Genomic DNA, 25,547 nt, shown 5'->3' with positions numbered 1-25,547 from the left:
GATCTATGGAGTGCGTACTTCAAGAGAACAGTTGGAAAATTAAGAATACAGGCAGTGAGATATCTGTCTAGCGAGTGGCATAAACACCAGTACAAAAGGCAGAAATCCCATGCTCACATTGCATGGTAGGAACCTTATATGTCTCCGTCATATAATGCAGTGTGTTATATGACATTACAAGCCTCAGCGCAGCAATGGCTTTAATATAGCAACGTGACACCAGTTAATTGATCAAAATGTTCATGTAGGCTTTCCTAAGATTACCTAACAGCTGCTAAATGGTTGGTTTCTGTAGTAAAAATAGGCCTGTGTGTGGATGGTGTTGCTCCCCTCCTACTAATTATTAATAATTCTGATCCGAAGCACATTCATGGTGGTGATAAATTATCACAATACATTAACTACCTAATTTATGTGGCTGGTGCAATATTCCATATGTGTGCTCCAGTTATCAAATAAAAATTGCCCAATTAATATATGCAATCTGTAATAAATCAAACAATATGACATTCATCATGCTAGTAGCAAAGAGTAAACAGACTGTGTGCTAGAGACTTGGTTAATTGGACATCTATATAACCCATAGACTATTGGTATTCCAGGGTGATCAGATAGGTATCTTGGATGGATCAATCATGTCAAAAAGGCCAGGGATTATGTAATTTTTTGCATGTCCATCAATCAGTCCATTTCCGTTATCATCTGCAAACCAGCAAAATGTGCTGACAGCTTTTTGAGGGTCTTCTCGAAAATCCTCACGCCATTGGCTGAAAGATTAATAAAATTGCATATTTGTATTCTGAATTATTCATAATACATCAAAAAAGAGAATTTACATCAGAAGAAAATATGAAAAATATCAAAAAGGACCTTGTTTTCTTACCCCTTCACCACTACTTCTCTTCCTTTCATCACCACTACTGCTCTAGGCTTCCGTTCATCAGAGACAAGAATATCATGCACCTCAACATCCAGGAGATGATAGAATTGTCCTGTAATTAAGCACAAATTATTATGTGTTACTCACATTTACTATTTTGATTCATATTCATAACCACTTAATGGCACTTGTCAGTGTGACCCATCAAGAGAGGTAAATGATGGTGCTGAGTACAATAATTATAGGCAAATAGAAACTTGGCCAAAGAGAGTATTTACATGTGGCCCTAGTCCTCCTTCAGTTTTGTTTCTTCATGATTTAGCATTTACATCTGACAATACTGAGTCAGCTGAATTGGAACTACATGATGCTCACCAGAGACAAACGAAGAGGGCTTTCTTGAATACGAAGGATAACAAGAGTCCTTGCAGTATTCAGGAAAAAATTAGCAAAACAATTGATTTGGTAGAAGAACGCAGCTATGCTAATCTCAAGATTGACATGGAAAGACTGGTATACACATCTTGACCAATGACAGTATACATTCTGAGAATGACATGAGTAATATTTGCATAGACAATTTAGAGAATTCCATATGGCTCCTTGACATCTTTGCTTGGACCACTGAGTAGAACATGTCATAATTTGTGTAACTCGTGGAAGCATCTGGCCATGTTCTGATATGGGCAACAAAATATAGGTTGGAATCAAAGTAGCTGTCTGATATTTTTCTATTTTGGGAGAAAACAAATAAGCCAAATATATCAAGTAGATAATTTTGTTTCCAAATTCGACTACCCTGTGATAGCATAAATCTTCCAAGCAAAGCGAGTTATCAAAAAAAAACTGTTGCAGGAGGCCCCAGTTGCTTGTCTTGACTGAAACATGGTTGAGGAAGTGCCCTGGGTACAGTGCCTTTTTCAATCTGAAGTTTAGTGTTAGCTGCGGGAGGGCCGATGTGATTACCATAGTGTACCCCCTTATACACCCACAACACTCAGACCCCAACTTTACTGAGGCAGCATGCTTTTACCATCTTAAAAATGCCCTGACACATTGTATTTTTGGTCTGTTTGAAGTAATGAAAACAGGAACTACTGGAAATGAGGATCGGGTTGCCCCAGGAAACTTTTACCCCAACAGCTGGTGCCAAACATAAATGTGGAACTACAAGGCACCTGGAGAGAACACATTCTGTACATGCGGAAGAATAGAAGAATACCCTACGTGTCCCCCAAAGGGTCACTTTGGCAAAGAGCTTTTGTTGTGATGCCATTTGATGAAAGGTGCGAGTATGAGGTTGTCTAAAAGGTAGGATGGCAGTGACTGTGAAAAAGGTGAATTGAAAATGTGTAGGGGATATCAAATCATTCTTTAATTTAAAGATTCTCCTGATAGAGTGAAAAGTCTAAATGGTTAGGATTACTATAGGGGTATAATGTACCTGTATAGGTCAGTATGTGTGGGTGAGATACTTGAGTCAACATCTTTTGTGTCCTGGTAGTCTGAACATGATCTGTGGCACTACTTCAGGACCATATTGGGAAGGGTAATGAACCTACCCATCACCTATATTGTATTACAAGAGGGCCCACTCCAAAAGGGAGTTACCTACTTTTTCAGAATCAAAATGATTGTGCAACCAAGAGAATAAAAGAAACAATATTAGAAACCATTAGAAAAAACATTGCATATTTGGTTTAGGACATCCTTTTAAAACCAGAGTGTCCAGATTGTGGACAAATGCATAAAACTGGTCCAATATAGTTACCAGGTGTGAGAACATGTAACAAAAAACAGACAGATTAACAGTGTGTGTGGGCATAACCTACATGTAATGGTAACATGTATCACAGAGCCTTTCATCGTATCACATGTCAAATCAACATGAAACAAGGTTCTTTAAAGTATCGAGGGGTCTCACCCTGTGGATAAATCACAACTATCAACATGTCTGGTAAAAGCAGTCCTCATTAGACCAGAGTCCCTGATTGTGGACCTATGCATCCAGCAAATATTCCCTGGATAGAAGAGCATACAGTAAATGACATGCATATTAACACAGTGCAGTGTGTGGGGTTTATAGTGGTATTGGGCGGGAAGTAAATTTCATATTATTAATTAATTTGTCCTTAATATTATTTATTTATTTGGTAATTATTTGTTAATTGTATAGTTCATGTTCTTTTTATTACGTTTCAGGTGCGGGTGGTGTGTTTTCTAGGGTATAGGGTGGGAAGTAAATGAATTATGATCCATTAATAACTTATTGTCAAGTAATATTAATAATTTAATTGACAATTAATTGTGTTTTGGTATGGGTAAAGGGTGTGTAGATAATTCATTATACAAATTAATTAATAATGCTAGTTTATAATGATTATTGAAATGATTACTAATTATGTAAAATATGCAATTAAAATATTATTTATGTAATATTGTAAGTGTGAACTGTGGCATTTGTAGAATTAAAGGAAGTGAAGCTAATTTAATATAATACATTTTTTATAGTTATTAATAATACTAGTTTAATTGAAAATTAATTATAAACATTATGCAACTAATATTTTTTTATTTTATATATTAGGTGTGGGTTGCTTGTTTTGCATGGATAAAGGGTAGGGAGGTAATTACACATCATTACTTTTGTAATAGTTAATTGTTATTATTATTATTATTATTATTATTATTATTAATTTAATAAATATTGAATTGTGTAACGTGTAAATAATACCATTTAAAGATTTAATTTTAGATATGTGTTGTGTACTTTATAGAAATACAGGTTAGAAAGTTATTCAACTAATCATACATTTAAAATTAGTTAATTAAGGTTTTATAAATGTTATTTATTACTGTCTGTGTACATTTTGTTGTGCTTTTTAAATGTAAATAACATTGTATTTATCCATACTAATATTATAAAGAGAGAGTCCAAACCTTTGAGGAGGGTAATCTCAGTAACCACAGCACCAATCACAACACCCAATACAGCGTTGGAAAGGGCAGTTGCAGCAAAAGGACATAGGCTATGCAGACGGCCACCATATATATATTTTTTTTGCAGAGTTTTATATAGCGCAAACTTGACCCGAACTGAATCAGGTATCAGAGCGCTTTACACAACACCAGTTACGTTACATGAGGACACACATTAATTTTTGTTAGGCACAGGGAGGTTAAGTGATTTGCCCAGAATCACAGGATGTTTGGCGTCGGTACCAAGACTCGAACCCAGATCCCCAGGTCCGAGGTCGAGCGCCTTAGCCGTTAGGCCAACTCCTCTATACATTTAAAAGGTAACTGTGCCAGCAAAGTAGTCCCTTGTGGGCGTGTCTGCGTTGTGCTGTGGGCGTGGGCTGGGGGCGTGACTAACGCTGGGGGCGTGTGGTACGGCCATCACATCCTGTGCTGTGGGCATGTACTGGGGGCGTGACAAACGCTGGGGGCGTGTGTCCGCGCTTCATGCCATGTGAGTCGTACATACAAGCGCCAATTACGTTGCTGCGCAGCATCAAGGGGCACGCTGGGGGTGTGACACGCTGGGGGCACAAGAAACGCTGGGGGCGTGTGTCCGGCCTTCATGCCATGTGAACGCAATTGCGCCACATCAAGGGGCACGCTGGGGGCATGAGAAATGCCGGGGGCGTGTGCTACGTTCCGCCCTTCATGCCATGTGGGTCGTACATTAATCAGAAGATCGTCTGCTGTGGCCGTGTGCTGGGGGCGTGACAAACGCGTTCACCTGGAGACCTGGTAAGTAACGTTACTGCAGCCTCTCCTGCGTGCTGTTACTGAACTCTCTCATTCAACGAAAATACACGCGCCTGCTACCTTCAACCAGGGCTCTAGCCGGGCTCAGGCGGCGGATCAGTACACTAATTACACGCGCCTGATAACATCAACCAGGGCTGCAGCTGGGCCTCAAGCGGGGGAACACGCAAATGAGCGTGTCTGCGGGGACAATTACTGCAGCCTCTCCTACTCGCTGTCACTCAACTCTCTCATTAAATGGATTTACCCGCGGCTGATAACTCTCTCCTTTAACGACATTAAACGCGCCTGCTAACATCAACCAGGGCTGTAGCTGGGCTCAGGCGGCGGATCACTACACCAATTACACGCGCCTGCTAACATCAACCAGGGCTGCAGCTGGACATTCTCCGTCCCTATTCTAATGAAACAAAAAATGTTGTCTACTGCGAGATTTTAAAATAAATTGCCCTTGCCTATTTCATACCCGGACAACGTCGAGACGGGCTGCTAGTTGGTTAATATAATTTTAGAATATAGTTTTGTATTTTAATTAGAATAATATTTGTAGTTATTTTTATATATACTAAAAAAAATGTTATGTTTATACATTTATATCTATTGTATTAAGTATGTTTTTGAAATTATTTTATTTTGATTAAATAATTAGTCTGGTTCTGACTGGAGTGGGAATAGTACATTTTACCCCTCGGCAATTCAACACTTTCCCTCCTGTTGCAAAGACTAGAGTGAGAATAGTAAATGTTACCCCTCTGCAATCTAACCCTTTCTCTGCTGTTGCACTGACTGGAGTGGAATAGAAACTATTAACCCCTCTGCAATCCAAAACTTTCCCATCTATTGCATTGACGGGTAGGAATAGTAAATATTACCCCCCCCCCTTCCCTGCAATTCAACACTTTCCCTAATCTTGCACTGGCTGGTGAGGGATTAGTACATGTTAATCCCTTCGCAATCCAATACTTTTTCTACAGTTGTACTGACTCAAATGTGGGAATGGTAAATTTTACCCCTATGCAATCCAACACTTTACCTACTGTTGCACTGACTGGAGCGGGAATAGTAAATGTTGCCCCTCCACTATCCAACACTTTCCCTACTGATGCACTGACTAGGGTGGGAATAGTAAATTGTATCCCTATGTAATCTAACAATCCCTACTGTTACACTGACTGGAACGGGAATAGGAAATTTTACCCCTCCGCAATCCCACACTTTCCCTATAATTGCACTGACTAGAGTGGGAATAGTAATTTTTACACCTCCGCTATCCAACACTTTCCGCATGGTACACTGACTAGAGTTGGAATAGAAAACTACAACCCTCCACAATCCAATGCTTTCCCTACTGTTGCATTGACTGGAGTTTTTTTTAAAACCATTAGATATATTTTATTTTTATTACATTGCTGTGATTATTTAATATATTCAATGTTTACTATTCAAATGTATATATTTAAAAACATGAAATGCTGTACAACAATATTATTGACATCAATATTTTTATAATTTACATGATAAGTATAGCATTACAATATTTTTGACATCAATAGTTATGTCACAATATCTATGTACGGTGATATTCTGGGGGTCGATATTTTGCCAGTGAATCTACACAAAGGAATAGTAATTTCCAGGGCCATCAAAAAAGGTTTGATTTTGCCAACGTGAAGAATTTTTGGAACCCAAACAGAGGTGGGTAGTACCTTCTCCCTTGTCAGTAATGAGGTCAAGAAAATCATCCTATGGCATTGGCCAATGTTGAGAGACACTTGTACTAAGGCACTGGACGGATTTCAGAGAAATAAAAACATTTGAGCTCATGTAGCCTTCAGGGAGTCAACCAAGAGGAATGATATTGGTGTCCTGTGGGAGCTCCCAGCGGTGGTAGGAGACTACGGATGTGGTGACTGCTCACTGCGTGAACTTATAGGTGACACAAAAGAGTTGAGAACTAATGATAACATGTGCAGTTTGAAAGCATTTTCTAACTGTAGGACTCGTAATGTGATTTACATAATACAATGCCATTGTACACTTGTATATGTTGGCCAGACTTCACAGATGGTTAAACAACGGTCAGCTCAGGAGCTGCATAAAATGTGAGGTCGATGGAGCTACCCGGTTCAAACACTCATAGTGATCAGAACCTTTTTGCTGGCACACTCAGACAGGAGAGGAAAGAATCTTTTCAGCATACAAAGAGTGCTGAAACATGAACAAATCAGTGATTGTATCTGTGGGTTGAAGGAGAGGGTACTGTTAAATTTGATATCAAGATACCTTACCGAATTTTGGAGAAACCCTGTCTGCAGCTCATCCTTAGGCCAGCAAGTTCTCAGAAAGGTATGTGGAGTATCTCCAAAGATCACAATCTCCGTCTTATCTGGGTTGCATTTCAGTTGGTGCAGGGCCAACCACTGAAACCCCTTAACGAGACGTTTTGAGATGAGCTCCCTGTCCAGCTCCTCTCCCCTGCCACAGGAGAAGAGAAGCTGCGTATCATCCACATATGAGATTACTTTTGAGCCCATTGATTCTGCTAATGTTGATTAAGGCTTAAGGTAAATATTGAACAAAGCGGGGCTTAGGGCAGATCCCTGAGGTACTCCCACAGTCAGAGTTCTAGCTTGAGATGAAAATGGAAAGCCATAGTCCTTGGCTGTGATTGCTTTAAAAAGATGTAAGCCATTTCAGGGCAGCGTTTCGGATCCCTATTCCCTGAAGGAGTTCAAGTAGTTTGGTAAGGCTCAATATGATCAGGATGACTTTGCCTCCTGTATCAAGGGTGCTTCTGACATGCTCTGCTAATTCCAGAAGCGCTGTCTCAGTGCTAAAGTGAGGTTGGAAACCTGATTGACTGCAATGTAATAGTTTATTTCCTTCCAGGCATTGGGATAGTTGACGATTAGGTGCATTCTCCGAAATATTAGGGAAGGCATGGAAGGGGGGATGGGCTATAATTTGCTGGTTGTTTCAAGTCAGCTGAAGGTTTTTTCAGCAGAGGGAACACTTTTGCCCTTCTCCAGCATGCTGGAACCATGCCAGGCGTCAGCGAGGTGTTTAGTATATTATTTACTATTGGATTAATAGTGTGGGGGGCCATGAACAGCAAGTTATTAGGACTATGTATGGGCGAATTTTGCGGATCTGCGGTCCACGAATTCGCAAAAAAATCAACGAATTTGCAGATTTTCCCACGAAATCACGGATTTTTTTGCAATTGCTCTATACTCAACTGGAGTAATTTCTACTGGCTAATCAGTAAGTGCTACCTCATTTGTTAAAAGTATATTGCTTTTCCTACACTGCAGCTGCGTAAAGTGCCAGAAGATTTGCCTTCAGTGACCCTGTGTGCCTGTAACTTTGCCACTGCGACAAAATGCACCGAGGTCCCTTGAGTGAGCTGTCCATCATAGTTGTGAAAGGGCGGGAAGACGTTTGATACTGCTAGTGTGTGGTGCGGGGCTTCTATGCGTGTTCACATGCCTCTTGTGTATAAAGGGTCAGAGAGCGAGCAGGGCAGCAGGTGAGGAGAAAGCAGCCTCCAGGCCACAGGAACTACACGGGGATCACGCTCGAGAAACTCATGGATGCAAAGACCTCCCTCGAGTATTACAGCTCATTTTCGACGGCAGATATGGGGTTAAAGCACACTTGCCCAGCCTCGACCGTGCTAATGTTTTGGGCTGATTAAAACGTTACTGACTTTGAGCTTCAACTCGGGCACCTGCTTTATTTGTATATGTAAGTGCTTCCTGCTGAGGTTTAATTTTTGGGACAGGAGCCTCTTGCCAGAATGAATCCTGCTCTGCATAGTTATCCACGAAGATGCCACTATGATCAACGAAGCTGTCCATCATAGTGGGGAAAGGGCGGGAAGACGTTTGGTCCCGCAAGTGTGTGGTGCAGCGCCGAACGGGCGGGGCTGCTATGCGTGTTCACATGCCTCTTGTGTAAAGGGTCAGAGAGCGAGCAGGGCAGCAGGTGAGGAGAGAGCAGCCTCCAGGCCACAGGAACTACACGGGGATCACGCTCTAGAAACTCATGGATGCAAAGACCTACCTCGAGTATTACAGCTCATTTTTGACGGCAGATATTGGGTTGAAGCACACTTGCCCAGCCTCGACCGTGCTAATGTTTTGGGCTGATTAAAACGTTACTGACTTTGAGCTTCAACTCGGGCACCTGCTTTATTTGTATCTGTAAGTGCTTCCTGCTGAGGTTTAATTTTTGGGACAGGAGCCTCGTGCCAGAAGGAATCCTGCCCTGCATAGTTATCCACGAAGATGCCACTATGATGGACGAACCTGTCCATCATAGTAGGGAAAGGGCGGGAAGACGTTTGGTACCGCGATTGTGTGGTGCGGGGACGAACGGGCGGGGATGCTATGCGTGTTCACATGCCTCTTGTGTAAAGGGTCAGAGAGCGAGCAGGGCAGCAGGTGAGGAGAAAGCAGCCTCCTGGCCACAGGAACTACACGGGGATCATGCTCGAGAAACTCATGGATGCAAAGACCTCCCTTGAGTATTACAGCTCATTTTCGACGGCAGATATGGGGTTAAAGCACACTTGCCCAGCCTCGACCGTGCTAATGTTTTGGGCTGATTAAAACATAACTGACTTTGAGCTTCAAATCGGGCACCTGCTTTATTCGTATCTGTAAGTGCTACATGCTGAGGTTTAATTTTTGGGACAGGTGCCTCGTTGCCTACTTGTAACTATTCTCTGACCCTGCTTCGAGGGTCAGAGCAGGGTCAGAGAATAGTTGCAAGTAGGCAATGAGGCGCCGCTCAGGAAGCACTTACAGGGTTACAGCAGGTGCCCAAGTTGAAGTTAATTTCTTTGTAACCCTTTTGTAAAGGGTTACAAAGAAATTAGCTTCAACTTGGGCACCTGCTGCTATAACCCTGCATGTGCTTCATTGAAAATTCGTCCCGCTCGCGGATTCGCAGATTTTTCTGCAATTTCGCGAGATTCGCAGATCGCGAAATCGCAGAAAATCTGCAAATTCCGCGAGCGGAACGAATTTTCGGCCCAGACTTAAATAGGACATGGGTCTGATGGGGAGCAGGACTTCAGGCATTCGATAGCTGTGAGTGACATTTCGAGGGGCACTGGGTTGAAACCAGCCAGGATGGAGTTGCAGGTGGAAGAGATGTGATTATCCTAGAGGCCAAAGGGTATCTGGTCATATTGTAGATCATTAGGAAGATTAGCATGGATGGATGTGATCTTTTCATGAAAGAGAATATATCAACCGATCACATGTCCAGAACTAACATTTGTACAGGAGTTATATTATGAACTTGATGTATGTGCATACATATTGAATTGATTTTGAATAATCTGTAAATCAATTACACATGCTCAAAGACATGAGAGGTTGCCAGCTCTGGCTTAGTGACTCCCATGTGACAATTATTGAGATGCTGTTTGTATAATACCTTGTATTGGGGGGGTCCTTTTAAAATTGTGTGATGAATGAGGAGGAAGTGTAGGTGTCGGGGAACTGTTGGACTAAGGTGTGGTAAAGAGTTCTACATTCAAACTTAGGGGTCAATTACGAGTCTGGTGGTCCACGGACCGCGAGATTCACAGGGGCGCGCCAGTAACAGTCTCCCAACTGCCTGATTACAACTCTCCCCCCCAGACCCACCATTTCCAGGAGGTGACATGGTGGTCCAGAGGCCGCAAGATGCTTGGATGGACAATACATCGTGGTCCCGCCAAGCATATTACGAGTTTCCTCTCCACCAGGGTTTTCATGGCGGTTCCTCCTCCATGAAACATGGCAAGAGAGGAAACAAAGTGCCTCATGCCCTGTGTATGCGCTCAGAGGGCTCAACATGGGCCCCCCTGTGAGCATCCACACCAGTTAGAGCATGGTATGGACTTTCGAGGGTGGATTCCAGATGGTTGGAGCCTTTACCGACCCTGAGGCTCTGGTCAAGAGGCTTGTCAACTAGCCCTTGGAACACCTCTTGTAGTCCTGGCTCAGGAGGGGAATAGGGTTCAAACAGCAGAGCAGGCCTCTGAGGGTTCAAGGCAGGCTTCAAGCAGCAAAGTAGTCCTTCCAGGTGAAGCACATCAGTCTTCTGAAGTACAAAGCAGCAGGCAGTCTTTTGAGAGTCCTTCTCCACTTCCAGAAAGTGTACTGAAGAGTGGGTCACCGGGTCCTATTTTTATACCTGTAACCTTCTTTGAAGTACAAGAGGTTTCTAGAGAATTCCCATTGAAGTGTCCATCCTGTCAGTTGATGGCCCATTAAGGCACAACTAATCCCTGTATTTTATGGCTGTCTGGGAGGAATCAGACAGCCATAGTTCTGGACACGTGATCAACTGATATATATTCTTTTATGAAAAGATCACATCCATTCAGGCCAATCTTCCTAATGATCTAGAATCTGACCAGACATCCTTTGACCTCTAGGATAACCACATCTCTCCCACCTGTAACTAAATCCTGACTGGTTTCTATCCACTGCCCCTCGAACTGTCACTCACAGCTATCGAATGCCTGAAGTCCTGCTCCCCAATTGGATCCATGTCCTATTAACTGGCCGCCCAAATTGTCAATCCAATAGTAAATAATATACTAAACACCTCGCTGGCGACTGGCATGGTTCTTGCATGCTGGAAAAGGTAACAAGGGCTCCCTCTGCTTAGAAAACCTTCAGCTGACCAGAAGCAATCAGCAACCTATAGGCCCATCTCCCATTTCCCTGCCTTCCCTAAAGTTTTGGAGCAGGCACCTAAGCGTCAACTATCCCAATACCTGAAAGGAAACAAACTATTCCATCCCAGTCAATCAGGTTTCCAACCTCACTTCAGCACTGAGACAGAGCTTCTGGAAGTAGCACAGCATGTCACAAGCACCCTTGATAAGGGAGGCAAGGTCTTCCTGATCATATTGAACCTTACCGTGCCTTTTGACATGGTTCCTCATTTAAAACTACTTGAATGCTTTCAGGCAATAGGGATCCGAAACGGTGCCCTGGAATGGCTTACCTCTTTTTTAAGCAATCGAAGCCAAGAACTATGGCTGTCTATTTTCATCTCAAGCTAGAACTCTGACTGTGGGAGTACCTTAGGGGTCTGCCCTAAGCCCCGCTTTGTTCAAGATTCACCTTACGCCTTTAGCAACATTAGCAGAGTCAATGGGCACCAAAGTCATCTCATATGTGGATGATACGCAGCTTCTCTTCTCCTGTGGTGGAGAGGAGCTGGACAGGGAGCTCATCTCAAAATGTCTCACTAAGGGGTTTCAGTGGTTGGCCCTGCACCAACTGAAATGCAACCCGGATAAGATGGAGATTGTGATCTTTGGAGATGCTCTGACTAACTTTCTGAGGACTTGCTGGCCTAAGGATGCGCTGCAGACAGGGTCTCTCCAAAATTCGGTAAGGTATCTCGGTATCAAATTTGACAGTACCCTCTCCTTCCAACCACAGATACAATCACTGATTTGTTCATGTTTCAGCTCTCTTTGTATGCTGAAAAGATTCCTACCTCTCCTGTCTGAGTCAGCCAGCAAAAAGGTTACCCAGGCTCTGATCACTATGAATGTTTAATCCCTGAAGCTCCATCGACCTCACATTTGTTGGAATGTGGTTTATTAATAGGTGTAGGTAGGTACCTACCACTAGTAATAAGGCCAAAATCACAATATAAAGCCTAGTCAAGGCCTCAATAAATGATTCCCTTGCTCAACACTTGGTAGCTGGTAATGCGCAGGCTGGCTTAATTTAGGAGACAGGTGTGTAAAGCATTTAAAAACAACAATACATTTAATAGGTAAGACACAACACACAATAACGGCCCAATACCAATTTATAACAATAGGACATATTTTCATGATTAAAATGACACCAAAATGACAACAATCTAATGTAGGCAACCGAAGATATGTATTTGTAAAGATTACATACTTTCTATTGCCTAAAAACAAAAAGTGCCAACTTGAGATATCTGGTTGTCAAAGTCAAAGTTTGAGTTTTTTTACCTTTGGGTTTAGGACCTCATTATGAGTTTGGCAGTGCTGAAGTGGGACTGCCCTGCTCCTGCACAGTCAAACCTGTGGTTGACTCACCCACCAGATTAGGAGTTTTCTTCTGTCTGGCATGCGGTTCTTTGGAGTTCCCACGGCAGTGCATATGAAATAGGCACCGCAATGGGAACGTCAAAATCAGTACCTGTATGGCATGGACTGCTGCAGTCTATGCTGTGCAGGTACTGATGTACCTGTTTCCCCCTGCATGCACCACATGGCCATGAGGCAACAGTAAGGCCCCCTTTGTTTCTTCTTTTGTTGAGGAAACTTGTAAGATGTTGCTCCTGTAGATGTTGGAGCTACGTCTCCCACAATGCACCTGGCCAAATCCAAAGTGCAGTTGAAGGTGGTCAGCTGATTTCTTTTTGCTGGCGATGGTGCAGGTGCAGCTCTTTTAAACCTGTTGCTTTTAGGGAGTCCTCTCCTTCACTTTTCAAATCAAGGCTAAGTCCTTATGGGCCGTAGTTCCAAAGTATGCAGCAGATGCAGTCATTCATAATGCAATCCTCTTGATGCAGGCCAGAGTTCCAGGAGGGCAGTCCTTCTTCATTTTGTATTTTCAGGCAGGGATCTGAGTTTCAGGGCAGCTCTCCCATATTTATCCAGTGTTTTTGGGTGGCAGGCAGGGGGACACATTGACCGATTGGGTACAGGGTGCCACCCACAAGTATGACTGCTTCCTTCAAAGTGTGGTATATTCTTGTTGCAGAAATCACTGTCCTTTTAAAATCCACAATGAAGAAACTGTCTCCTGGAGTTTAAGATCTGGCAAATCCAACCCACTGGCATGGTTAACGTTCCCTAATTATCTCCTTTCAGCCTCTATGCTAATTCAATTACTGGGGCTCCTGTCTGGCTAGGCGTGCAGTATGTTTGTCCTAACTGTTATTCCCTCTTTGAAAAGTGGTTCGGCTACTCCACCACCTTTTCAGAGCAGTTTGTCCCAGCCCGACAAAGGCTGGTGAATCAGGAGAGGATGCTGGAAAGCAGGACATTGGTTCATAACAAAAGCAAGTTCGACAACTCATTTTCTGTGATAGTTATAATAACACCAACATTGGCAAGTTGTTGGATTTATTCTATCCTTTTAATACTTTGAAGTATATTTGAGCTCACACTTGTCAATAATGACACTTTATTAAAGTATTGCCATGTTGGCAATGGAGCCAATGTACTGCAATGGGGAAAAGTGAAACTTGCACTTTTTTCCTCACCAGGGCATATTTAAAACATCTTTTTAGGGCAGACCTTAGGGGTGACCTATATGTAAAAATAAGGTAGTTTAAGACTTTGGAGGTACCTTAAATTCCAAAGTCGAATTTGCATATAATTTTATTTTAAAAGCAGTCTGCAGTCTGCAGTCTGCAAAGCAGGGCTGCCTTTAAAATGACAACAGGGGGGGGCGTGGCCAAGATGGCGGTGTGAGTGGACGTGCTCTGCCGAGCTCCCGCCACCGGTCACCGTATTCCAGCACTATCTTAGCACCTGTCCCGGCCCCGGAGGTCCCCTGGAGTGCCTGACACCGACGTTGCTGTGGCGGGGGCACTAGCGGTGAGAGCTGACGACTGACAGCGGACGGTGCCCGCCGAGACCGCCCGGCGCTGCTGCGGCCGTTGGGGCCTAGCGGGAGCGGAGCAACGACAGCGAGGCCGTGGAGGGCGGAGCCCCAGGGCCACCCTGGTGGCGCTCTGAGCGGGCAGATGTGGTGACGGTGGGTCCGGCCCGCGCGGCGGCGCACGAGGCCTCCTGCAACCCCCTAGCGGAGGTTTCTGCGGGCCTGCCGTCAATCCCGGATGACGGAGCTGCCCCGGCCCTGACAATTGCCGGGGCCGCCGGGATACACCGGCGGAGAGGATAGCGGCGCCTGAGGAACCCGGTCCACGCAGAGAGGTGAGGTGCAGGGGGTGGGCGGACGACCCCCGGCCCCCACCGGGGCAGAACTGGAGGAGAGGGGGTAGCGAGGGAAATTCAGCGGTGGCACCGGACACCCCACACTGCAGAGCACCCACTTTGCCCTCCGCTCCGGCGGCGGCTGAATACACGGGGGCCCGCCATTTTGAGGAGCTCTTTGCCGCGCCCTGGACGGCGCCTTCGGTTGGCCCTGCGCTCCCCTCCTCCGCTGCCTAATACCACCACACTGCACCCCTGAAGACAGGCACAAGGCCAGACACTCACCCACACTTGGCAGCGGGCGACGGGCAGCGGTGGCCCAACCTGCCCAGAGGCCGCTAGCGCGTGGCTGGAAGCTGCTTAGAGTCCACGCATTGGTGCTACGACCGGCGCCTAGAACTTCTCCTGCCCGCGCGGCGGCCCGCGGCCCCGTGCCCGCCCGGACACCTCGGTGGTGGCCCGCCGTCTAGTTTCTGGACTCACTGGTCCTTGGGCCGCCCAGGTGCCTGACTCTGCGGGACGTTGGCGAGCTTGGGGTTCTGTGCCTCGCAGGCCACTGAAGCTAGTGGCGACTGATCGGTGCACTGGGGTGGGCCCCACGGAGTCATGTCTAACGGGAGGACCCGGAAAGATCGCACCATCACAGAGCTCTTCACCCCTGGCACAATGGGGAAACGGACGGACGTCGCGGCGGCCAGCCACCGGGTGGGCTCCGAGAAAAAAGCCTCGGACTCGCCGTCCTTGGGGAAACCAGACCCAGAGGGCCCTGTAACGCGCTCCTTCCTGGAGTCCCTATTTACCGGTCTGCGCGAGGACATCCACGCCCTGAAGAAGGAATTCCAGGAGGAAATAAAGGAGGTGCGCCGCGACACCGACGCCATCGGAGAGAGAGTGGCAGATCTAGAGTCGAAAAGCGACACGAGGGATGCGGAGATTGAAGCACTGCGGCAAGAACTGGTACGCATACATGATCAGCAGGTAGACCTCCAAACTCATGCTGAGGACTTGGAGAACCGCTCCAGGAGGCACAACATCAGGATTAGGGGAGTGAAGCAATCCCCGGACACAGAGGATCTCTTTCAATTCACCCAGGGATTGTTCAACCACATTTTGGGCCGGCCGGCGGGCTCCCCCCTGGGACTGGACAGGGTCCATCGGACTGGCCCGCCTAGAGCTAACGCGGCCCACCCAGCAGACATCCTGGTGTGTGTGCAAGACTTTAGAACCAAGGAAGAGATCCTCAACAAAGCGCGCCAGATGGCACCAGTCACCTTTGGCACGCACTCCCCGACCCTGTATCAGGACCTCGTGGCCCTTACCTTGGAGAAGCGACGCACCTTTCGGCCGGTCACGGCGGAACTAAGAAAACGCAATATCTCTTACAGCTGGGGGCATCCCTTCCGCCTGGTGTTCAAGCTCGGCAACAACCTCCACCAATTGCGTTCCCTCAGGGAAGCCTGTAATCTCCTGGGCATTGAGGTGCCGACAGTGGACGAGGACCCCACGGGTGGGGGATCTGCCGGCGAGGACACAGCCGGGCGATGGAAGCAGCAGCGACGCCGACATAGGCCGCGGCGCCCCGCAGCAACGGAAATCGAAGAGGGTCAACGAGCGGCGGTGGAAACCGTGGCACAGGGCCTGGTGAAACCGGACATTGGCGGACCCCCAGCCTGATGGAGCTTTGGCACAGACGGATTCGATGAGGCCGGCACTGCTCGAGCCGGCGGCGGGGGCGGAGGCCTCGGACTCCACACACTTCCCCTGCTGAAGCCCTGACAATCCACCCACAACGGCAGTTGGGGGAAAGCTTTGTCCACCCACACCGTTGCCACTGCCTACGCACCAAGGATACGACTTACCACGGGTCTAGTGGACTGTTACCTGGACCTGGGACTGTGTTTGATCGAACTTTCTTCATAGTTGGTATGAGGGGATGGGGGGGGGCGGGAGGGGGGAGTTGTGTATGTTGGGGTTGGTGGGGTTGAGAAGAAGAGGGGTGGGGGGGGAGGGCTCTCCTTGTCCAGGGGGTTTTAGCCTTGCAGATGAGGTCGGCGGGCACACCCGTGCCGAGCAGGATGTTGCTCTATGGCTCGGGCCCGCAACCCGGAGGCGAGGCCCAGCACCTTCCGTATTGTTCCCGCCATGACACGTCACTTGTCTATACTCTCACTTAATGTGCGGGGCCTCAACAACCCAATCAAGCGAAAAGCGATACTGTCCTTCTTGGAACATTCGAAACCAGACATCTGCCTCCTACAAGAGACACACCTCGTAGCTAAAGACCAACACAGACTTAAATCACGCTCCTTTCCTTGGCAGTTTTTTTCTTCCTCCCAGAAGAAGGTAGCCGGGGTAGCAATATTAGTAGCCAAGTCCTTTGAGGGGAGGATCATACAGAAGGAGGCTGAGATAAAAGGACGGCTCCTCCTCCACAGTTTCCAGGTTGCGGGCCAAACATTACTAGTGGGCTCTGTCTACGCACCGAACGAAGGCCAGGAAAAGTTCTTACACACAGCACTAGAGACAGCCACAGCTACTGCACACCCACATTTGCTACTTGGTGGAGATCTCAACCTAGTGTTCCACAACACAACAGATCGCTCAGGTCAGAGACTCGGACAGGTGGAGGCACTCTTGACATCAGGACACACACATATTGCTGATTTAGGCCTCATTGACCTATGGAGACACGTTCATCCACATACAACTGCCTACACATACTATTCAGCGGCACGCAAGACCTACGCGAGGTTGGACTATTTTTTGTGTTCCTCCCAGCTGACGGCACAGGCCAAAGACGTGGAGATACTCCCGGCGTCACTGTCGGACCACTCACCAGTGGTGGCAACCTTTCAGGTGGCGCCCACACCGACACCCCAACGACACTGGAGGCTTCGGGATGGGCTTCTGCAGATACCAGACACTCAAGACAGGCTTAAAGCTGCGATCACTCAATTTTTGACACATAATGCAAATGGGGACCCGACTAAGGCCACTCAGTGGGCGGCACTCAAGGCGGTCCTCCGCGGTGAAATCATCTCAATCGCCGCCGCTAACAATAGGGAAAGGCCGCTGAAAAGGGCCGAACTCACCCAACGGGTGGCAGAACTGGAGCAGATGCACCAGCGCACTGGGGCCGCGCGGGCGTGGCGCCAGTTGTGCACCGAGAGGAAGATGCTGGCTGCCCTAGACCAGGATGTGGCGGAGTACGCCGCCATGCGCCTCAAGCACGCATACTACACCGGGGGTGATAGATGTGGGAAGCTTTTGGGGAGTAGGCTTCGGGCACAGACTCAGAGGCAGCAGGTACGCTCTCTCCAGTCTAGTTGTGGCGCCCAGATCACGGAGGACGCGGCCATCGCAGCGGCCTTCGGTGACTTTTATGCCGCCCTCTATGATGCGGACCGCCTAGATCTGGATGCCGGAGTGGACTATTTGCGAGGCGCAGCACTCCCCACCCTAAACCAGGCGCAAGCGGACTTCCTAGATCGGCCCATAGGCCTAGAGGAGGTCATTTCGGCGATATCTCGCCTCAAGGTGGGGAAATCCCCGGGACCAGATGGCTACACAGCGGCCTTCTATAAGGCATTTTGCCCACAGGTTGCCCCCATCCTGCGGGACCTGTTCAATACCTTTGATCAGCCCGGTACCATCTCCCCAGACCTGCTCGAGGCGTCCATCTCCGTGATTCCCAAACCCGGCCGCGACCCAACCAAATGCGGCTCCTACAGGCCTATTTCTCTGCTAAACATAGATCTGAAGCTCTACACCGGCATCCTCGCAAGTCGCATGGCGCCGTACATGCAGCAACTGATAGAGCCTGACCAGTCAGGCTTCATCCCCCAAAGACAGACCAGTGACAACACACGGCGAGTCCTCCACCTCATTGAGGCCGGCTCGCGTACGAGGCCGGGCTGCATGCTTCTCACTATCGATGCTGAGAAAGCATTTGACAGGGTGCACTGGCCTTACCTTGACCAAGTACTGCAGCACTTCGGGTTTGGAGACACCCTCCGCCACTGCATATTTAATTGTTACCGCCGACCCAACTCAGCGGTGCGAGTTAATGGCCATACCTCCCCGAGATTTGACATCGGCAGGGGCACCCGTCAGGGCTGCCCGCTCTCTCCACTCCTGTTCGCACTCTATATGGAGCCGATGGCGCAGAGAGTGCGACACCACGACCTTATCTCTGGCGTTCCCTTTGGCGGAGATACACACAAAATTAGTCTGTATGCGGACGACATCCTACTGTCCCTCACCAATCCGATGCAGTCCCTACGCGCACTCTTTGCGGAAATCCGTGCCTCCGCACTGGCGTCGGGTTTCAAAATTAACGAGGCGAAATCGGAGGCCCTGAACATCTCGCTGCGGCCTGACACCCTGGAGGAGGTCAAAGCGGAATTCAAAGTGCAGTGGTCTGACGCCTCCATCTCCTATCTGGGCGTCCGCCTGACCCCGACGGTGCAGGGCACAGCACGGATCAACTACGAGACGCTCACGGAGAAACTTCGCAATCAGTTGCGGCGTTGGAAGCCCCTCACATTATCCTGGCTGGGTCGGATCGCGGCGGTCAAAATGACGTTGCTGCCCCAGATTTTATACCTGTTCCAGACGCTTCCCTTGAGACCACCGACCGGGTGGCTTCAACAAACCCAAGCAGAGTTAACGCGGTTCATCTGGAACGACCGACGCCCGCGGTTTAAACATACTATCGCCACTTTGCCTCCTGATCACGGGGGGGTTGGCATACCCGACCTCACGTTATACTTTCAAGTGGCGCAGTTGCGCACACTTGTGGAGTGGCATCAATTAGAGTCGGGCAAACACTGGCTCTTCCAAGACCAGGCGGTAGCCGGCCGCACACTGCAGGGTATACCATTCCTGCCACGCCGTCATAGACCCCCTAACCTCTACACCTCCAAAATCACGAGCACAGTCCTAGAGGTGTGGGACAAGGTGGCCGTGGCGAAAGGATTGACCTCCTTTCCCTCGCCGATGACCCCGATTTTCGACAACCCAGACTTTACGCCAGGTCTGGACACCAGGGCGTACGCGGCATGGAGAGCGACTCCCTGCAGAGGTGCGGGTCATATGTTTGACCTCAAGGGTGTCCTCCCGTTCCACAAGGTGAAAGAAGATTATGGCATTGCCGAGGCAGATCGCCTACAATACTTGCAAGTGCGACACTGGGTGCTTCATCCCTCAATCCAACCGGGAGCCCGACGACATCTCACGCCTTATGAGAAGTGGCTGCTGACCCGCACATCAGATAAAAAACTAATCTCAGATCTCTACCAACAACTACTCCTCACTAATGTTCACACATACAGCGCAGGAAGGGCTAGATGGGAGAGAGACCTAGGGCGACAACTCACAATGAAAGAATGGGAGGGGGTTTACTACAGGGCCAGACACTCAGCACACCACACGGGTCTCACTGAGACACTAACCAAAGTCGCCACATACTGGTACCACACACCCGAGAGGCTACATCGGTGGGACACCCGGGTTAGCGACAGATGTTGGAGGGGCTGCGGAGAACTGGGGACACTAGAACACTTGTTGTGGGGCTGCGACAAGCTCCGTTCATACTGGACTCCTATTCTAGATCTCATAGACTCCCACCTGGACACGCAGCTACCCCGATTCCCGGCCTACATCATACTGGGCCTCCCAAACGCCCTCATGTACCCCCTGAAATCTTGGAGGGGGAAACTGATCGCGCTGGCTCTGGGGGCGGCAGTTCAGAACATTGTAGCCCACTGGAGAGCCGTCCATGCTCCGCATCAGTTGGGTTGGTTGCATCGTCTCTGGGCAATCCTGGGCATGGAGAAGCTGTCGCTAGCCTCAGCGGGGAGGGGGGCGGACTTTGCAGCGCTATGGCGGCCCTTCCTTACCCTGCTGACCGGGGAATTCAGGGAGGTGAGCTGTCCCCGTTATCTCCGGCTGCTGCGCCTTGCAGAGACCCCACTCCCGGAGCCCAAGACACGCACGCACAAGCGCAGAGCCCCAACACGTGCTGAGCCGACTGACTTGTAGAGAGTCAGCGATGACCTACTGCCTATACTTCACTAATGGACAAGGAGAGGGGAGGGAGAGGGAGGGAGGGGACCCTAGGGGATGTTTTAAGTCCTGAGTTGGGGATTCCTGTTCATTCTTGCATTATTATTGGCTTAGCTTGCACCTCTATAGCACCTCTTTTGACGCGGCCGGCCCTGCTGGGTTGTAGGCGGCTTGCTATGTTAAGTAAGCAGACCCCGGTAGGGGCACATTGGGCGCCAGCGATGCCTTGGAACTAGGCTGCCTCCTATCGGAGCCGGCACGGACGATGTTGAGAGGTGCATAGCGCTTATTTTTGCTCAATAAAAGATTTAATACATAAAATGACAACAGGAAACACAGGAGTGCTCTCTTAAGTGTATTAAATCTATTGGGACTCTAAATCTACATGGCCTATTGTATACTAGGGACTTACAGGTAGGTTGGCAGTACCAATTGTAATTATATCTAATTACTGTGTATTTTTGATCAGAGCACAGGCCCTGGTTCTGGTAGCAGAGTCCATGGCACAATCAGACCCAGAAAACCAGCATCTAATAGTCAATATGGGGGTATACAGTGGAGGGACACTGCAAAAAATCCTGGTTTCTCACACTTTTATTATAATAATCAATAGTCCATCCTGAACTGCCAGGTCAGGCCCCCTCCTTAAAGCACCACAAGATTTATTTCATTTTTAATGTTAAAATCTGTCTTACCACAATTATCCAGTGGATGTAATTCAATCATTTAAAATATAGTACCAATAAAACCTAGACCATGCTGCTTGGCAAGTCAAATTCTTTTGCTCCCAACCCAATGGGGCAGAATTAGATGCACCTCCTCCTGCCACTGTTGATATCGTTAGAAATCTGGGTGTAAAATTTGATGCATCTTTGTCCTTCCACCCACAAGCCCTTGCAGTAGCAGGTATGTGTTTTTACTTAATAAAATCACTGAGACTGATCTCCAAGTGGCAGCTAGGAAGACAGTTGTTTGCGCACTGATAACCTTCATCTTTGATTACTGTATGCTGGATCCTCAAAACAAACTATTCAGAAACTCCAGGTCATGCAGCCTGCTGCAGCCAGACTGGTATTAACACTTTTCAGCTGATCATCTGCCACAGCAGCACGTAAGATTATACACTGGCTTCCATTGCATAAGAGGATCCTTTTTTAAATTCTCTTATTGGCCTTCAGAATGTATCTATACACTGGACCCAGTTACCTAATGACCAGATTTACCCAGTATATTACTAAAAGGACCCTGAGATATTCCCACACAAACCTCCTCAAGCCTCTTTCTTTCAGACTCAGAACTCATTCTCAGTTCAGGGTACTAAGGCTTGGAATGAACTCCCTAGTCCTCTAAGATTCATTGAATCTGAAGCAACTTTCAGTAAGCAGTTGAAGACCTGGTTTTTTGCAGCTCATGTTTTTCAGTCATTTCGTTTTCCACACAGCACCAGTATGTTCCTTTGGGAAATGCAGAACACTTTAAAAGTATCCTTTTCCTTCCCTTCCTTCCTTCCTTCTTAGCAAACCCCAGGCCAGTTTTGGCGTTTTTAGGCCTCATCAGAGAAGTATAGCTTGGATCGTATGGCACAGTGAGCAAGGGACCAACTCCTAGATATCGCCTTGGCCACTCAAAGTGGTACACCACACACACAAAATGATGATGGGAGGAAGCAAACTGGAATTATGTTGTCTTTTGGAGGGGACCTTGTCTGGCAGTTTGGATGTTATCCAGTCAAAGTGCAGTGGCTCAAACTATTGAAAATACCACTCCAAGATGGCTGCCTGGTTTAGAAGCAGTGGCTAAACAGGAGGTGGTGCACTGCAGATGAAATGAGCATATGGCACAGTAGCAGTCTCTGGGGAACAGCCAGGCTCCCTAAAAAATAAATAAAGGAGGAGAGGGAATGAAATGAAATGAAGGGCATGTATAAAAGGAAGCACTTGAAAACTATGGCTTGGCCCATCAGCCCTGGCAATGAAACTCATCCAATTTTCAGATGATGTCATGTTATGTCATGTAATGGTATGTTACTTTATGTTTATTTGTAAGCACACAATCACCCTCAAGGGTATCCTGGTGCTGAGCATGTGTGTGTGCCTAGACCTACCTTTGCTAGGTTGGTTAATTGAAAAGCCAGGTCTGCTTCTTGCATCCTTGATAATATGAAATGCTGTCTTTCACAGGGCAACACAATTAATGTCTGAAAAAAGCTGATCCATTGCCCCCTGCATGTTGTCAGGGATGGAACATTCAGTAACACCAATGGTTGACAAGGGTGACCAACATTTTACATGTTTTAATGAGAGAGTGGCAAACGGCTAAATTGACAGGCCAGATCAAAAAAGTATTTTAACACACACACATCCAAATGCTATATATGAAACAGCAGATATGTACAAATTACAGTTGGCAAAAAAATATACAATACCTACACGGAGGGGCTAGCAAATATTAACACAGGGTTTTTCAGAAGAGGCAACCACCACCAAGGCCCTTGCCTACTACATTAATTTGTGGAATTCCATGTAACAAAATATCTGTTTACAAGTTTTACCACAGTGTAACACCCATTGACCTTTAAAGACCATCAGGTTTCAACATCGACTTTTCGGAATAATTAATCATGTCCACTTCCTTTGTCATATCTTTTCATAAACTATGGCATCTGACATAACCTTTACAAATGAAAACATCAGGCCTATAGGTTCAATTAATGGGGTGTTACTATAATCAAATCAAGCCTACTGTATTGAGCATGATCTTTGTTGATCAAAAAAAAGTCTAGCACAATTGCGCTGTGAAGCCAGCACTAAAAAGGGGGGCAGAAGTCTGCTCTGCGCTCAGTTTTACATCCTTTAACGAACGTAAAAAGTGCCTCATGGTACAGCCCATTTATAATAGTGTCTAGAGCTGCCTTATCTCGGATAAGGAGCATTGTATAGCTTTGCTAGGTGCAACAAATAATTGAATAGGGAAAAACAAAACAGTGAATATTCACTTGACTAGAAAAAAAGCACCAAAAATAACAAATACCTCTTTGGGGAACCTCATCTACATTGTCCACTGTGACTCTAAACCACAGATACTGAAGGAGTTTTCTTATCAAGTTACAGTTAGTTCTAGGAAATCATGTCACAATGACTTCTTTCTTAGTAATTAGAATGTCCAGCATGATAATGTTTTCATTCAAGCATCTCTAGTGAGGAATCCAAAGAACACAATTCCTCAATACAACATCATGCCATGTGTTGTATCCTATGTCGCCCTGCCTCGGGCTGTGGAATGTGGAATCTGGAATCATGCATTGCATGCAGTTGGTTCCAGATCCCGACCATTCCGACTAGGCGGTTGCTGAGGCAGGAGGTTGTGTACTTCCTTCAAACTTCAATAAATCCTGCTGTCCCTTACTCACCTGGTCTCCGGAGTCCAATCCATCTACAATATTTTGGCGACGATCCTGCGAACCCCTTCTTCCGCTGCCAGCCCTCTGTCATCGCGTCTTCTCCACGACAGACGCTGAACTCGAGACTGCCTTTAAAAGCTTCTTCAGCGACTCCGCGGCTCATCTCCGAACTCCACTACTGCTGTCCGGATGGTGCCGTGAGTCCGCACTCTTTTCTTTTTTTTTATTTAAAAGAAATAAATTAACCCAGTCATCGGCCCGTAACTGCCTTTCTCGAACGCTTGTTCTTAGGCACCACGAGACATCGCGCGCACTCCTACGCGCGCTGCAACTCCCTGTTCACGCGCGCATCTGTGTGTACTCATCACGTCACTACGTCTTCAACCAGCACGCACGGTGGCCATTTTCTACAATTTTCAATTTTGCCAACCACGACGAATACTTCTCCTGCCAACCACGACGCAATTCTCGTTTCAAGACCATTTATACTGCTTTTCCCACTGTGGAAGTTAAAAGATACGACGCAAGCTACTTTGACTATCAGTCATTGTTTATTTCTAGGAAGTTTAAAAAACATTTAGTATAAAAAAAAATTAAAAAAATTTAAAAAATAAAAAATTTGTTGTTTTTTTGTTGTTTTTATTTTATTATTTCCCTCTCCTTCCTATTTTCAAGCTTGCCACAAAATTGTACTTTTACAAGGAAATATTACATTATAATCTGTTTATTTACATACATTGACCTGCCAACGTATCCTGCCTCAGCCTAATTCCGCATTTATTATTTTACAATTACTTATTACTATGGCCACGACAGCAAATTCCACCATTGCACCACCTCCCCCATTCCTGGCCGAGGGAGATACACCTATCTTAGAGTGGGAAGAATGGATAGGTGTTTTTGAAAATAACCTGGAAGCTATTGATGGCCTTAGATTTCCCTTATCGCGGAAGAAAGCAATCTTACTAAACTCTCTAAGGAAAGGAGGTCAACATGCTTTCAAGTTTCTACCTGAATTACGTGGTGCAGATGGTGAGCTGGTTGATAATCCGTATATCGAAGCGAAAATGAGACTTGAGAAGTATTTCGGCAAAAAGGTCAATATCGTCATACAGAGACATAAGTTCTATACTATACCTCAAAAAGACAAAGAATCTGTTGACCAAATGGTTACACGACTGAGGGAACTTTCATTGAAGTGTGATTTTGGCACCATGACCGATCAGATGATCAGGGATCAATTAATTGTCTGCGGCCAGCGTGTTTCAGCGCATGATGCATTCCTTGTTTGGAGGCTTAAAACAAGTTCATTATTTTCAAGATGATGTTTTGATAACAGACATTAGTGAATCTGAACACAATGATAATTTAGCCAAAGTGTTATATATATTTTCGGATGCTGGCCTCACCCTTAGAAAAGATAAGTGCCAATTCATGTTAACAGAAGTAGATTATCTAGGATATACTATATCACATTCAGG

The 25,547-nt window shown here is 46.8% G+C and overlaps 1 protein-coding gene across 3 annotated transcripts in view; it reads right to left on the bottom strand.

Annotated features, from left to right (window-relative positions):
* Nucleotides 1-385: 385 nt before the first annotated feature.
* Nucleotides 386-25,547, bottom strand: part of LOC144782330 (inter-alpha-trypsin inhibitor heavy chain H3-like) — a 397,194-nt gene continuing 372,032 nt past the window's right edge. For 2 of the 3 annotated variants that reach the window (XM_078661643.1, XM_078661644.1), the window contains 2 exons: nucleotides 884-992; nucleotides 534-767 (listed from right to left, as the gene is read on the bottom strand). In XM_078661643.1, the coding sequence (XP_078517769.1) occupies nucleotides 608-767; nucleotides 884-992 (269 nt within the window). In that variant the 3' untranslated portion in view covers nucleotides 534-607. Of the gene's footprint in view, nucleotides 768-883; nucleotides 993-25,547 lie in introns of all 3 variants that reach the window. The other variant, XM_078661645.1, reaches the window with a different exon arrangement.

The sequence above is a fragment of the Lissotriton helveticus genome, chromosome 9 (genome assembly GCF_964261635.1).
Source record: "Lissotriton helveticus chromosome 9, aLisHel1.1, whole genome shotgun sequence".
NCBI lineage: Eukaryota > Metazoa > Chordata > Amphibia > Caudata > Salamandridae > Lissotriton > Lissotriton helveticus.
Note: the sequence above shows the minus strand (reverse complement) of the source record. Positions and strands in the feature narration are given on the sequence as shown.